At 34.6% G+C, this 12,949-nt stretch overlaps 1 protein-coding gene across 1 annotated transcript in view; it reads left to right on the top strand.

The window, feature by feature from the left end:
- CCDC172 (coiled-coil domain containing 172) overlaps window positions 1-11,890 on the top strand; it is a 40,092-nt gene extending 28,202 nt beyond the window's left edge. Inside the window, exons 5-8 of the mRNA XM_067708864.1 lie at window positions 4,034-4,135; window positions 4,498-4,600; window positions 10,551-10,638; window positions 11,849-11,890. Of these exons, the coding sequence (XP_067564965.1) occupies window positions 4,034-4,135; window positions 4,498-4,600; window positions 10,551-10,638; window positions 11,849-11,890 (335 nt within the window). The remainder of the gene's footprint in view (window positions 1-4,033; window positions 4,136-4,497; window positions 4,601-10,550; window positions 10,639-11,848) is intronic.
- Window positions 11,891-12,949: the final 1,059 nt, after the last annotated feature.

The raw sequence follows: 12,949 nt of genomic DNA, 5'->3' as shown, positions 1-12,949 counted from the left end.
CGGGGGACACGGGTTCGTTCCCCGGTCCGGGAAGATCCCACATGCTGCAGAGCGGCTGGGCCTGTGAGCCATGGCCGCTGAGCCTGCGCGTCCGGAGCCTGTGCTCCGCAATGGGAGAGGCCACAACAGTGAGAGGCCCACGTACCGCAAAAAAAAAAAAAAAAAAAAAAAAATGAGGCAGTAGAAAAGTGGGAAAAAAGTTATTACCACAAACATTGTGTTTATTCTTTCTGTTGTGTAAGTGTCATAGGAATTGATGCACTTGTCTTATTTTTTGGGAGGGAAGAACCAGTCTTGGAACCATGCCTTTTCCATTTAGCCTAGAGAGTTAGGACTAAGAAAAATAATACATTCTCTACCTCAGGAATGTTTAAGTCCAAAATTTCTCTATCACTCTTGGCCAAGTTTTACAAAGATATTTTAAATCATAAATCATATCATAGACTGTCTGATAAATCAGTTAATAATGAATAAAATATAGTTTCACTTTTTAAATCTCTTAAGGATTGTAATGGTATCCTGGAATACTTCTCTTAATTATTAGCATGTAGTTATGTTTATATTTTAAATATTCATTTTTTAAAGTAGCAGAAGCATAAATGTGAGTTTATTAATTTTTTTCAAAGAACTGTGCATTTTAAATTAATTGACAAAAACATGGATAATAAAAATTTTTAATTCAATTATATGATTTATTTGAGTTCAGTTCAGCACACTCTCTTGAGCACATGCTATGTGTTCTGTATATATATGACAAGCACTGTACAAGAATTGGACTTTAAAGATAAATGAAAGCTCCTGTTTTGTTTTTTTTTTTTGCTGTACGCGGGCCTCTCACTGTCGTGGCCTCTCCCGTTGCGGAGCACAGGCTCCGGACGCACAGGCTCAGCGGCCATGGCTCACAGGCCTAGCCGCTTCGCGGCATGTGGGATCTTCCCGGACCGGGGCATGAACCCGTGTCCCCCGCATTGGCAGGCGGACTCTCAACCCCTGCGCCACCAGGGAAGCCTGAAAGCTCCTGTTTTTAAGGAGCTTATGGTCTACTATGGGAGATAGACAAGTAAAAGGATAATTTAAATAGTATGCGGAGAACTTTCACTTATAATCAGGAAGGAGCACAACACAAACAGCTAGAACTGAAGAAAATATATTAAAAACTATTTTTACATATTGAGGAAAAGAGACTGTTCAAGACTATGATTACTGAGAGAAGGGAAACACTTGAGCTATGATTACCCTAGCTTTTTACCTGGATGCAATTCTTTGACAGCAGGACTGAGAGGGGGAACTTAAGCAAAGCAGAGTGGACTGATTGAGTTGAGGATACAAAGATTGGAGTTCAGGGAGGCTGAGTTAGCTGCAATTTTCGGGACAATGTACTTGAGAGGAAAGAACTACACAGACAAAAACCTCCAGAAATCTTCATAGAGTTTGCTTTGAGCCTTTGTCTATATATTACTCTGTGCATACGTACAGGAAAACCACTAGGCTGAGTGAAGAAAAACTGCTGAGGAGTCATAAGGTCGACAATTCTAAGAGCTCACACAGGACTGGGAGACATTCATGTTCCATCCTGTCAGAATAGAAAGATCTCATTAAACAGAAGAGTCCTGCCTTAATAGCAAGATTAAATTAGCCTTAGACTTAAGGCTCTTCTGGACACACTCTTTTAAAAAAAATCTTAAAAGCAAGGTTTGGACCTAATCATGTTACCTAACTGCCTGCTAAATAACAAGCATCAGCATGCTTTAAAGGAAGAGATCAAAATTCAAACATTCAAGAAAATAGTGAACACAATGTCTAGTATCCAATCAAAAATCACTATACATGTGAAAAAGCCAATTATAACTCATAGCAAGGAGGAAATAAGGTCAATAGAAACATCTCTAGAAATCATAGAGATAATGCAATTAGCAGAGAAAGACTTTTTAAATTGTTCTTATAAATATACTCAAGACCATGAATATAATGAAGAGAAAAAAGATATAAAAATAATCAAAGATTCAGAAAAATCATTTGACAATATTCAACACCCTTCCATGGTTTAAAAAAAAAATTCAATACAGTAGACATTGAAGGGACCATTCTCAACCTGATAAAGTGTATCTATGAAAAACCCATGGTGAATGCTATTAATGATGAAAGAATGAAAATTCCTCACCTAAGATTGGGAAAATACAAATATCCACTCCTACTACTTCTGTTCAACATTTTGCTAGAGATTTTAGCCTGGGCAATCAGGCAAGAAAAAGAAATAAAAGACATCTAGGCTGGAAAGGAAGAAGTAAAACTATCTCTATTTGAAGATAACATGATCTTGTGTATAGAAATCCTAAGGAACCCACCGGAAAACTATTTGAGCTAATAAACAAGTTCAGCAAGGTTGCAGGATATTAGATCAATATATACAAATCAATTATATTTCTATATACTAACAATGAACAATTTGTAAGTTAAATTGAACATTCAATTTACAATCAAAAAGTAAAATACTTAGGAATACACTTAACAAAAGTTCAAGACTACAAAAATCATTGTTGAAGGAAATTAAAGAAGACCTAAATAAATGGAAAGTCATCCCAAGTTGATGGATTGGAAGATCTAATATTGTTAAGATGGCAATACTCCTAAATGTGATCTACAGATTCAATACAACCCCTATCAAATATTCTAGCTGGCTTTTTGCAATCTGACCCTAAAATTCATAGAAATGCAAAGGACCAATAATAGTCAAAACAAACTTGAAAAAGAACAGAGTTGGAAGACTCACACTTCTGATTTCAAACTTAGAACAGAGCTGCTGTAATCAAGACAGTGAGGTGCTGGTATGAATATGGACATATAGATCAAGGGGATATAATTGGGAATCCAAAAATAAACCCATACATTTATGGTCACTTGATTTTTACACGTATGCTAAGACCATTTGCAAAAGAATAGTCTTTTTAAATAAAGGTGCTAGGATAACTGGATATCCCCATGCAAAAGAATGAATGTGGACATCTACCTCATACTGTACACAAAAACTAAATCAAAACAGATCACAGACCTAAATGTAAGAGCTAAAAATATAAAACTCTTAGAATAAAACACAGTTGTAAATCTTCATAACTTAGGATTAGGAAATGGTTTTCTAGGTATTCACAAGCAACGAAAGAATAGATAAATTGGACTTCATCAAAATTAAAACTCAAGTTTCAAAGGACACTATCAAAAAAGTGAAAAGACAACCCACAGAATTGTAGAAAATATTGGCAAATCATGTATCTAATAAGGGACTAGCATCCAGAATATATAAAGAACTCTTACAACTAAACAGTAAAAAGAAAAATAACCCAGTTTTTTTTAATGGACAAAGTATTTAAAAAGGCATTTATCCAAAAAAGGCATACAAATGGCCACACATGAAAGATGTTCAAAATAATTAGGAAAATGCAAATCAAAACCACAATGAGATGCCACTAGCCTGGCTATAATAAACGAGTAGATAAGAGTGTTGGATAGGCTGTGGAGAAATTGGAAACCTCATACATTGCTGGTAGAAATGTACAATTATACAACTACTTTGGAAAACAGTTTGACAGTTTCTCAAAATGTTACACCTAGAGTTACCCTATGACCCACAATTCCACTCCCTGGTATTTCAAGATAATTGAAACCATACGTCTATGTAAGAACTTGTACATGAATGTTCATAGCAGCATTGTTCATGGTAACCAAAAAGTGAGTAGAGTTTTCTAATTTCATTGGGAAGCTCGTTTTACTTAGTAATATGACACTATTTTGAATCTCATTCAGCAGTCTAACCTTCAACTAACTTGTTCTTTTGTATCCAGTTGTTGCTTAAATAATCCTGGTCAGTTTATTAAGAAACAGTTCCTATGTGGCCAAGGGAAGCTGTTGGGACTTAAAATTGACCATATACTGTTTAAACTTTTACTACACAAGAAGAACTTAATCATTCCTGACATACATAAAGCAAAACTTAAAATAGTTAAAATATGTTTTTTGGTTTTTGTCTATTTGTTTCTAGAAATGAAGTCAGCGGAACATGATAGTGGCCAGTTAAATGAACTTCAAAAACAAAAGAGTGAATTGATACAAGAATTATTTACTTTGCAGAGAGAGCTTAAAGGTATTACCTTTATGAGTTAGTTTATTTTGCTGATGAATATTGTTATATATCTACTATAGGGTAGTATTATTCTTTCAAAGTGTATTCACCTATTGGGATGTAGTGCTGCTACTGATGTAAAAAAGGAATAGGTAAAGCACTGAACTGATCAGTGTTAGATCTGGTATTTTTAATGTCACAAATTTTGTTAAGATCTTTTTTGTGTGTGCCTTTAATTGCTACATTAAAGTAGAAAAATAAAAATCACTAGTACATATATTTTACATGAAGCACCAAAATTGATTATTGTTCTTATGAATGCATAAAGATAACCTTTATGTTTAATTTTTTAAAGATTGTAAGAATTTTCTTAAATTGTTTAGGTTTTGAAGATAAAAAAAAGGAAGCCGTTTGTACTACCAAGTACCTAGAGGCAGAAAAAATAAAAATCAGTGAAAAGCCTCAAAATGATGCTGAATGCTTAAGGTAAGAATTGCCTATTATACTTTGGTATAAAATCTGATAATTTTCCAAGTTGTCAAGTAGATTTCAGCATAAAACTAAACGCACAGTTGCTTTTTTTTTTAAAGTTTGTTTAAGAAATTATTTCCTTCTATGTGTATTCTGAAACATACTAATAAGCAAACACTTTACTGGCTAGAAAGTGCTACACATAAGTTTCATGATGCATCAGGTTGATAAGGTTGAAATCAATTTTATCTTTTCATATACCTCATGGTCTCAGAGTTATTCATATCCTAACAGATTAAGATATAGTATTGTTTCCACAACTCTCTTTTTTATTATCCCTAACTTTCTGGAGTGAAATGATTGAAATTATTTTTGGTCCTTCTAGATTTCAGGGGAAAAAACCACAGTCTACTGTTTTACTTGAAATCTGTCACTCTGGTTTGGGGCCTAAAGATTGAAAATGTATTTTCTGTACGGAATATTTAGATTTTTTTAATGCATTTGGATAATGAAAGAATGGCTGAGGTTTGAAATGACATAATTATATACCAAAGGAGGACCCCCCCCCCAGTTTATTAGTTTCACTATTATTTATTAATAATTCAGTGTTATATTTGCTGGCTTAATTTTAAAGAACTTCCTATACTTTCTACATTTAATGTAAGAAACAGAAACCTCATTGCCAGATCTACAAAGAGGCAAATGAAGACTTCATTCACATAAATCATATAGGAAATAAGTCCACTAGAGCTGAACAAATGCTTCATATTAGCAGTGTATTGCCTTAGGCCATAATTTTAGTAGATTGTGAGAAAATATCTGCAATTTAATTTTATGTTAAGTTTTATAAGCATGAAATATCAATCTCTTGGGTGATATGTTTGATGCAGAATGAGTTTCTGTAGTGACAGTCTGCTCATTGATTTTTTTACACTTTTAAAAATGGTAATGCCCACTGGTATCATTGTAGTTAGTAGTAAAGGGGCTTCCAATGTGAACTCCAGTTTCGTTTATCACTCAGTCATAAAAATTTGCCCTGGATTAAAATTAAGCACACGAAGTTTGTTAGAGCTTTTCCTTCACAGATGGTGACAAAGGAAATTTGGATAGAAAGAAACATCAATCAATATACCTAGTCCGTTCTTTGCATCTTAGCAGTTATTGAATGAAATGCCAATATTTATCAATTCCCACTTTAAATTCTTTAATATGTGTAGCTTAGTTTCCCTTCTGGTATGTTCCATAAAAGTTATTTCAAGTGTGAAGAGCAGAGTCAAAATACTAAGTGTAAAGATTTTAGAAAAGAGGGCCATCAGTCTTATAATTAGCACAATAACAAGGAGCTAATGATGGCAAAAAATGATATGACATTTACTGAACATCATTAAGGCCAAAATTAAGTTGGTTTTATCCCTAAATTTTGGAATAGAATAATCTTTTTCATCTGTGTGTTCAAATGTATACTGAATTCTATAGTAATTGCCTTTATCTTAAATTTTCAAGTTTAACTACTCTTGGTATAGATGCTATTTTTATAGCAGGGTTTCTCAGCCTTGGCACTGTTGAGATTTTGGGTCAGGATATTCTATGTTGTGGGAGAGCTGTCCTATGCAGGGTAAGATGTTTAGTAGCATTCCTGGCCTCTACCAACTAGATGCCAGTAGCGCCACCCGCCCCCAGTTGTGACAAACCAAAAATGACTCCAGATATTGCTCAGTGCCCCCTGGGCAGAGACGGGTGGGCAAAATTGTCCCCAGTTCAGAACCAGTTTTATTTTAAAGTTATTAAAATTGTACTTCTACTTTTATTAAACTTTAACCAGTAAGAAAGCAATTACTGGGTTACAAAAAGTTACAAAAAAATTAATTACAAAAAATTAAAACTTCATCTCTATGAACTTATTGTTTCTACTTCTTGTAATTAGAAAATTTTGATGCATATTTTATTCTGTCTATATTATTGAAATTCTTTTGTAATGATTATGTTTTTATAAAGTTAATCTGTCATGTCCAGGTTGCTTGTTGGACTCTAACTTAATGCCATCCATTAATGGAGAGAACTAGTACTTTATTTTTTTTAACACCTTTATTAGAGTATAACTGCTTTACAATGGTGTGTTAGTTTCTGCTTTATAACAAAGTGAATCAGCTATACATATACATATATCACCATATCTCCTCCCTCTTACATCTCCCTCCCCCACTCTCTGTCCCACTCCTCTAGGTGGTCACAGAGCACGGAGCTGATTTCCCTGTGCTATGCGGCTGCTTCCCACTAGCTATCTGTTTTACATTTGAGAACCAGTACTTTACATTCACAACAGTTTAATGGTCTCTGCTTTAAGTAATCTTCCCCTATTTATAAATTACAAGATGTTTGTTTATTTAAAAGATTCTAATGTGAAGAGTGTGGGCTCATTAATTAACACATGTTAAAGCAGCTAACTTATAGAATATTGCTATGATTAATACCTAAACCAGAGGTTGTGTTAATTTCTAAGAAGCGTCCCTGAGGGTTGTATAACATACCAAGCTAGTTTTTTCATGTAGTCCAGGGAGGACAGAAATCTCAGGGTCTGGAGAGGCAGAAAGCATAGAGGTTAAGATTACAAACACCTTTGAATCCCACCTCTGCTATTTACTAGGTTAGTGACCTTGGACAAGCAATTTAACTTGTCTATGCCTCATTCTCTACATCTATAAAATGAGGTTAATAATGGCCCTACCTCACAAGACTATAGCAAAAATTAAATGTCTTAATATATATAAAGCCCTTACAACAGTGCTTGGTACACAGTAAATGCTCTATAATTATTAGACATAATTATAATTGTATAATTACTTATGATTTCATTTTTATTTCATATTATCCATGGGAATTTCATGCCTTTCAGGCTTCTTTCTCATTTTTTTCTCCTGCCTGTCCTTTAAGTGCAGAGGCTCCCTAAAGTTTAGTCATTGATTGTTTTCTTACTTTGTACTCTCCATGGGCTATCTCATCTGGTCTAAAGTTTTAGTTATCATCCATAGATAATTTCCAAATGTTTGTCACTAATCCCTCCTTCCTAAGCTCCAGTTCTGAATTCCCAAGAATTTAATATAAACATAGAAATAGATCTGAAGTGATGCTGTCCTGATTAAACAAACAAAAACGTAATCTGTGCTATCTCCCTGCATTTCTACCACATACTCTATTCTACTAGCACATCAGAATACTATTTGTGGAATTCCAAATATGCCACAGGACTTCACACCTCTGTATCTTTCTCTTTTTTCTCTATTAGTTTAAAATCTGATTTAGTCTTCAAGGCCTAGCTCACATGTAATTTTTCCTGAGTAAACCCAAAATGTAGCAGGCATGTTTGATGTGTTCAGAAATCTCATCATTCTCACCCTACCCCCGTCCATCACCAAGTTTTGTTGCTTTTACCTCCAAAATATTTCTTGAATCCTTCCACTTCTCTCTCCATGGCTACCATCCTAGTTCTAGCCACTACTCTCTCTCACCTGGATCACAGTAACAATCTCTCTCTGCTTTCCCGTCATCCACTCTTGCAACCTTCATTGCATTATAAATTGAATCGTGTCAGCCCCTTTATTAAAATCATCGGTGGCTTCATAATGAACATAATAAAACCTAAAGTCCAAGACTCGTCACAATATGGTATATGACCACCTCCCTGATGTTATTTTCAACCATGGTCCCCTTCTCACTCTGCTCCTTAAAGCACTCCGAGCTTTCTTGCACCTAAGACCTTTATCTATGCCTTTCTTTCCCTCAAGTTATCTGTTTGCCCCTTGCCTACTTGTCTCCTACCTGGTGGGACATGCCCTATCCTTTAGATCTCAGTTGAAATATTTCCTCAGAGAAGGATCCCTGTGATCTAAATTTTATAACCTGTTGTTTTTCCTAATAACACACTGTATTTTTTCCTTGATAGCACAGATTCCATTTTGTAATTACATATCTATGTGCTTCATTTCATTTATGTCTATGTCATCATGTGCTCAGTTAGGGGAAAGATCTTGTCTACTTTGTTTACCATTGTATACTCATGGTCTAATACCTTGGTACAGAGGTTGGCATATAGTAGGTATTGAATAAATAAATGAAGGAATAAACATAATAAATTATGAAAGGGTTCCTCTATTGTTCCTTTCTCTGTGTTCATAGAGAATATGTTTATAATTCTGTTATATCATTGATCATATTCTGTGATGTTTATGTGTATCAGTCTCTCCCACTTAACTGGGAACTCCTTCTACTACTTCTTCATTTTTCTGTCAGTGTCTGAATCTAACATAGGCCAAGGTACTTAGTGTTTAATAAATATTTGTTCCAGTGATTGAGTCTACATATTTTATTTTTACTACAAAGAAGATAAAAGTTCCTCATCTTTTTTCAGTGTTATTTGCAAAGCCATGGTGTATATTAACCCCTGAGATAGCCCCATGGAATTCTTCTTTCCACTCCTGGTTTTTTTCTTCCATGAAGAAAAAGCTTTACTGGTTTAACCCTCCTTGTTGTCCCCCCCAGAACTCCTTCTTTCTTATTCTATGGTGGAGAGGAGTGATTCAGTCTGGTGAGTTTGGAAGGATAAACCGAAGCCCAGCTTTCTTTTCCTTATCTCTCTGGAGTATGGCCTGCCTCAGAGTGTATATTCCACTCTGCTCCTCTATCCCTTAAGTTTTACAGTGATAGGACTCCATGAAAGAAAGCTTGTGGCATCCAATTCTGTCTCTAATGGTGTGAGTTACATTAGTCTAATTCTGGGGTTCAGTGTTAGTAAATCCTTTGCATGCAGATATAAGCCACATTCTCCAGTCACTGCTATATTAGTAGCAAACTTGACATCTTGACCTATTTTCTCTCAGATTGTCATCTTTTGACTTTACTCATGTGTTTTGCTATGCAGTTTTTTAAATGTAATTGAATTGAGTACTCATTTTTCATTTATATTTTGAGCCATAGTGAGAAAGTTCTTGGCCACAACCAGCTTATAAAGGAATTTCCCTATTCTTTCACTTTGTCCTTAGATAGTTTCATTTTTTACACTTAAATCTTTGATCCAGTTAGAGTATATTTTGGTGTATGCTATGAGATACAGAGCCAATTTTAGCTTTGACAATCCATCTATAGCCACATAGCACATAGCTATCCGGTTTTTCTCACACAGCTTATTAAAAAGTCAGTCTTTTACAGTGGTTTGAGGAAGCTCCTTTAGCATATGCTAAATGTCCACTTGTCCCTTTTAAGCTATTTCTGTCTTCTGTGTTCCACTGCTCTATTTATATGCCACTACTGCACTCTTTTAATTATAAAGGATTAATGGTATGATTTAATATCTCACAGGGCTAGTCACCTTTCTTTGTTTTCTCTTTTTTCAGGGCTTTCTTGGAAAAAAAAAATTCAAGGCCTTTTCTAGAATGTTCTTTTTCTTTTTTCATATGAACTTTAGAATCAAATTCGCCTAGCACCAGCGGAAAAAAGTGTTAGTATTTTTATTAGGGTCAAATTAAGTTTTATTTAACTGGGGATAGTTAGCATTTTTATGATGTCCTATCCATGAAAAAGTCATGTTAATTATTGCTGGTGACAATGAAGGCTACTTATTTTTGTTTGCTAATTTTGTATCTTGTCACCCTACTGAATTATTTTATTGTTTGAGTTGGTTTTAACACTGATTAATGGGTTTTCCAAGTATGTTTTCAAATTACCTGAAAAACGAGATAGCTTTATTTCTTCTTTCAAATTCTTGTTCCTCCAGTTATCTTTCCTAGACTAATTTTAATGGCTGGTTCCTTACAGAATTATAGAGAATTAAAATTTCTTTCCAAATTCTTTAGTGTTAACTTGAAATTCCGATAATAGAAGCTGCAAATCTGGCACTATTCATGTAATAAAGAATTATTATAAAAGTTTACTAATGAACTAATTAATAGAGTGAATTTTTCCTTTAAAACAGACTTAAAAAAGAATTAGATCTTTATAAGGAAGATGACATGCAAAGTGTTTATGATGCTCTCCAGACAGAAATAGAATTTTTGCAGTTGGTAAGCCATAATTGATTGTTTAACTTTTGTTCAGCACTTGTTTTTACTTACTGGTAAGAATGGTTTTACTGGAATACATCTCACTGAATTAGTATTGTGCCCTTCACATGGATTTGCACTAGATACAAAAGAACAAAACAGGGCTTCCCTGGTGGCGCAGTGGTTAAGAATCCACCTGCCAATGCAGGGGACACGGGTTTGAGCCCTGGTCTGGGAAGATTCCCCCATTCTGCGGAGCAGCTAAGCCTGTGCGCCACAACTACTGAGCCTCCGCTCTAGAGCCTGCGAGCCACAACTATTGAGCCCACGTGCCACAACTACTAAAGCTCGTGCACCTAGAGCCCATGCTCTGCAACAAGAGAAGCCACAGCAATGAGAAGCTCGCTCACCGCAAGGAAGAGTAGCCCCCGCTTGCCACAACTAGAGAAAGCCCACACACAGCAACAAAGACCCAACACAGCCAAAAATAAATAAATAAAAAAAAACCAAAACAGCAACAACAAACAAAACTAAGGTCATGATATAAATCTGTGAAATGTTTTGAGTCTTGGAGATTTAGATGCTGCATAAGGCAAGTTATATCAATATATAAAGAGAATATGTACAATTTCAAACTAAGTTAAAAAAAATTCAAACCTGACCTCACAACATCCCCTTGACTGAAACTGTTATTAGAGGATTAATGCACTGAAGAAGTTTAACTATCATAATGCTTAAAAGCTTTTTGTTTTTGATAGGCATAAATTATACTTTGATTATATTTGATCCTAAAACTTTCTTATTACAAATTTTTATGATTTCCAGAACTTTGGATTCAATTATTGGAGACTTATTTTCAGATTGTGTGGGAGCACTTCAGATTGCTTTTAACCTCTTACTTTGGTTGTTTATAAAATGAACACAGTATTTGTCATGCTCTATTTTAATAGAAGACATATATAGCTAGCTTTAAAGTATGTTAAAATATAGTTTTAATTTAATACACTACATTTTCTTCCATATTTATTTTCTGGAAATATTTTCTTATTTAAGATTATCCAATAGGTATGTTAGGATTTATATTTTATAGGATTTATATATTTAGAAAAACTTTCAATAGTAAAATTTAGAAATGCCCAGTTATTGTTGTGCTAAATTTACATGAATTTTATGTCATTCTTTTATTAAGAATTTCATTTCTCTCATGAATAATTGTATGTTTTCATTTCAGACATTGGCACAGAAAGATCTTCAGGAAACTAAAAACTTGTAGAGAAGTGATCAGCTATCTAAGATTTGATCAAGCATCTTAGTATCAAATCTTTGTGGTAGATACATGAATGATACCCATTTCTTGCGGAAAACGTGAGGTTTAAAATGTTCAAAGTTGTTGATATCTAGAATTGATATATTAGCACTTAAAAAAAGTAAGTTTTTGGTCTTTTTACCTGCTGAAACTTAAGGGTTTTTATGTGGTTTGATTTTATTTCTAAAGGAAGAAAAAAGGAGAAACAGATATTGTGTTCTCAGGCTCGTTATTCTCCCCCGACCCTTAAGCTGATCTATACTTTCTGATGTTGTTCATTCTTTGTTGCAGTCTACCTCAGATCCAATCAAGTGCAGGAAGAAAAGCTCAGATTATTGACCCAATTTCGTCAGTGCCATTTGCACCAACAAAGATGCTTACTTTCATTTTAATCCTTCTGTAATCATAAGATGTCTTTTGACAGAGGCCTTCTGAGGCCTTTCATCTACAGAAGCCAGTTTTCTCCACTTTTCTCTAAATGTGTCTACAAATTTAAGTCTGGGACACCTGCAGCCACTTTCCAGCACTTTGTGCCTGCCAGTTTTCTTCCTAATGCCAGTGTTGGTTAGAATGAAATAAGTCATCCACTCGGGGAGGTACATAGTCTCCTTATGGCCATCAGGATTCATTTTTGCTGGTGGCCTAAAATATTGCAACTGAAAACAGTGTACTTATGTTTGGATCAATCATGATATTGCCACCAAATTTCCAACATCACATCTCTTTCTGCTGTTAGCAGTCCTAACTAGGAAGAAAGGTGTACTTTCACCTGTTTCTTAAAAAAGTATATTGAAACTATTCAACAAGGCCCTAAATTGTGGTAGGTGGGGGAGGGGAACAAAAGCTACTTTAAGGATATAACTTAAAGTTCTGAGTGCAAATGTTTTCTTTTATGATTCTAGTTGAATTAGTTTAATATCAAATATGAGATGTTTACAAATGTCTTAGATCTATTAATGTTAAGGTAGTCTTGTTTCAAATCAAGTCTTATTAGGGCATAGCTTTTTGTATAGGTTGCTTTACATC

The sequence above is a fragment of the Pseudorca crassidens genome, chromosome 16, assembly GCF_039906515.1.
Source record: "Pseudorca crassidens isolate mPseCra1 chromosome 16, mPseCra1.hap1, whole genome shotgun sequence".
Lineage (NCBI taxonomy): Eukaryota > Metazoa > Chordata > Mammalia > Artiodactyla > Delphinidae > Pseudorca > Pseudorca crassidens.
Note: the sequence above shows the minus strand (reverse complement) of the source record. Positions and strands in the feature narration are given on the sequence as shown.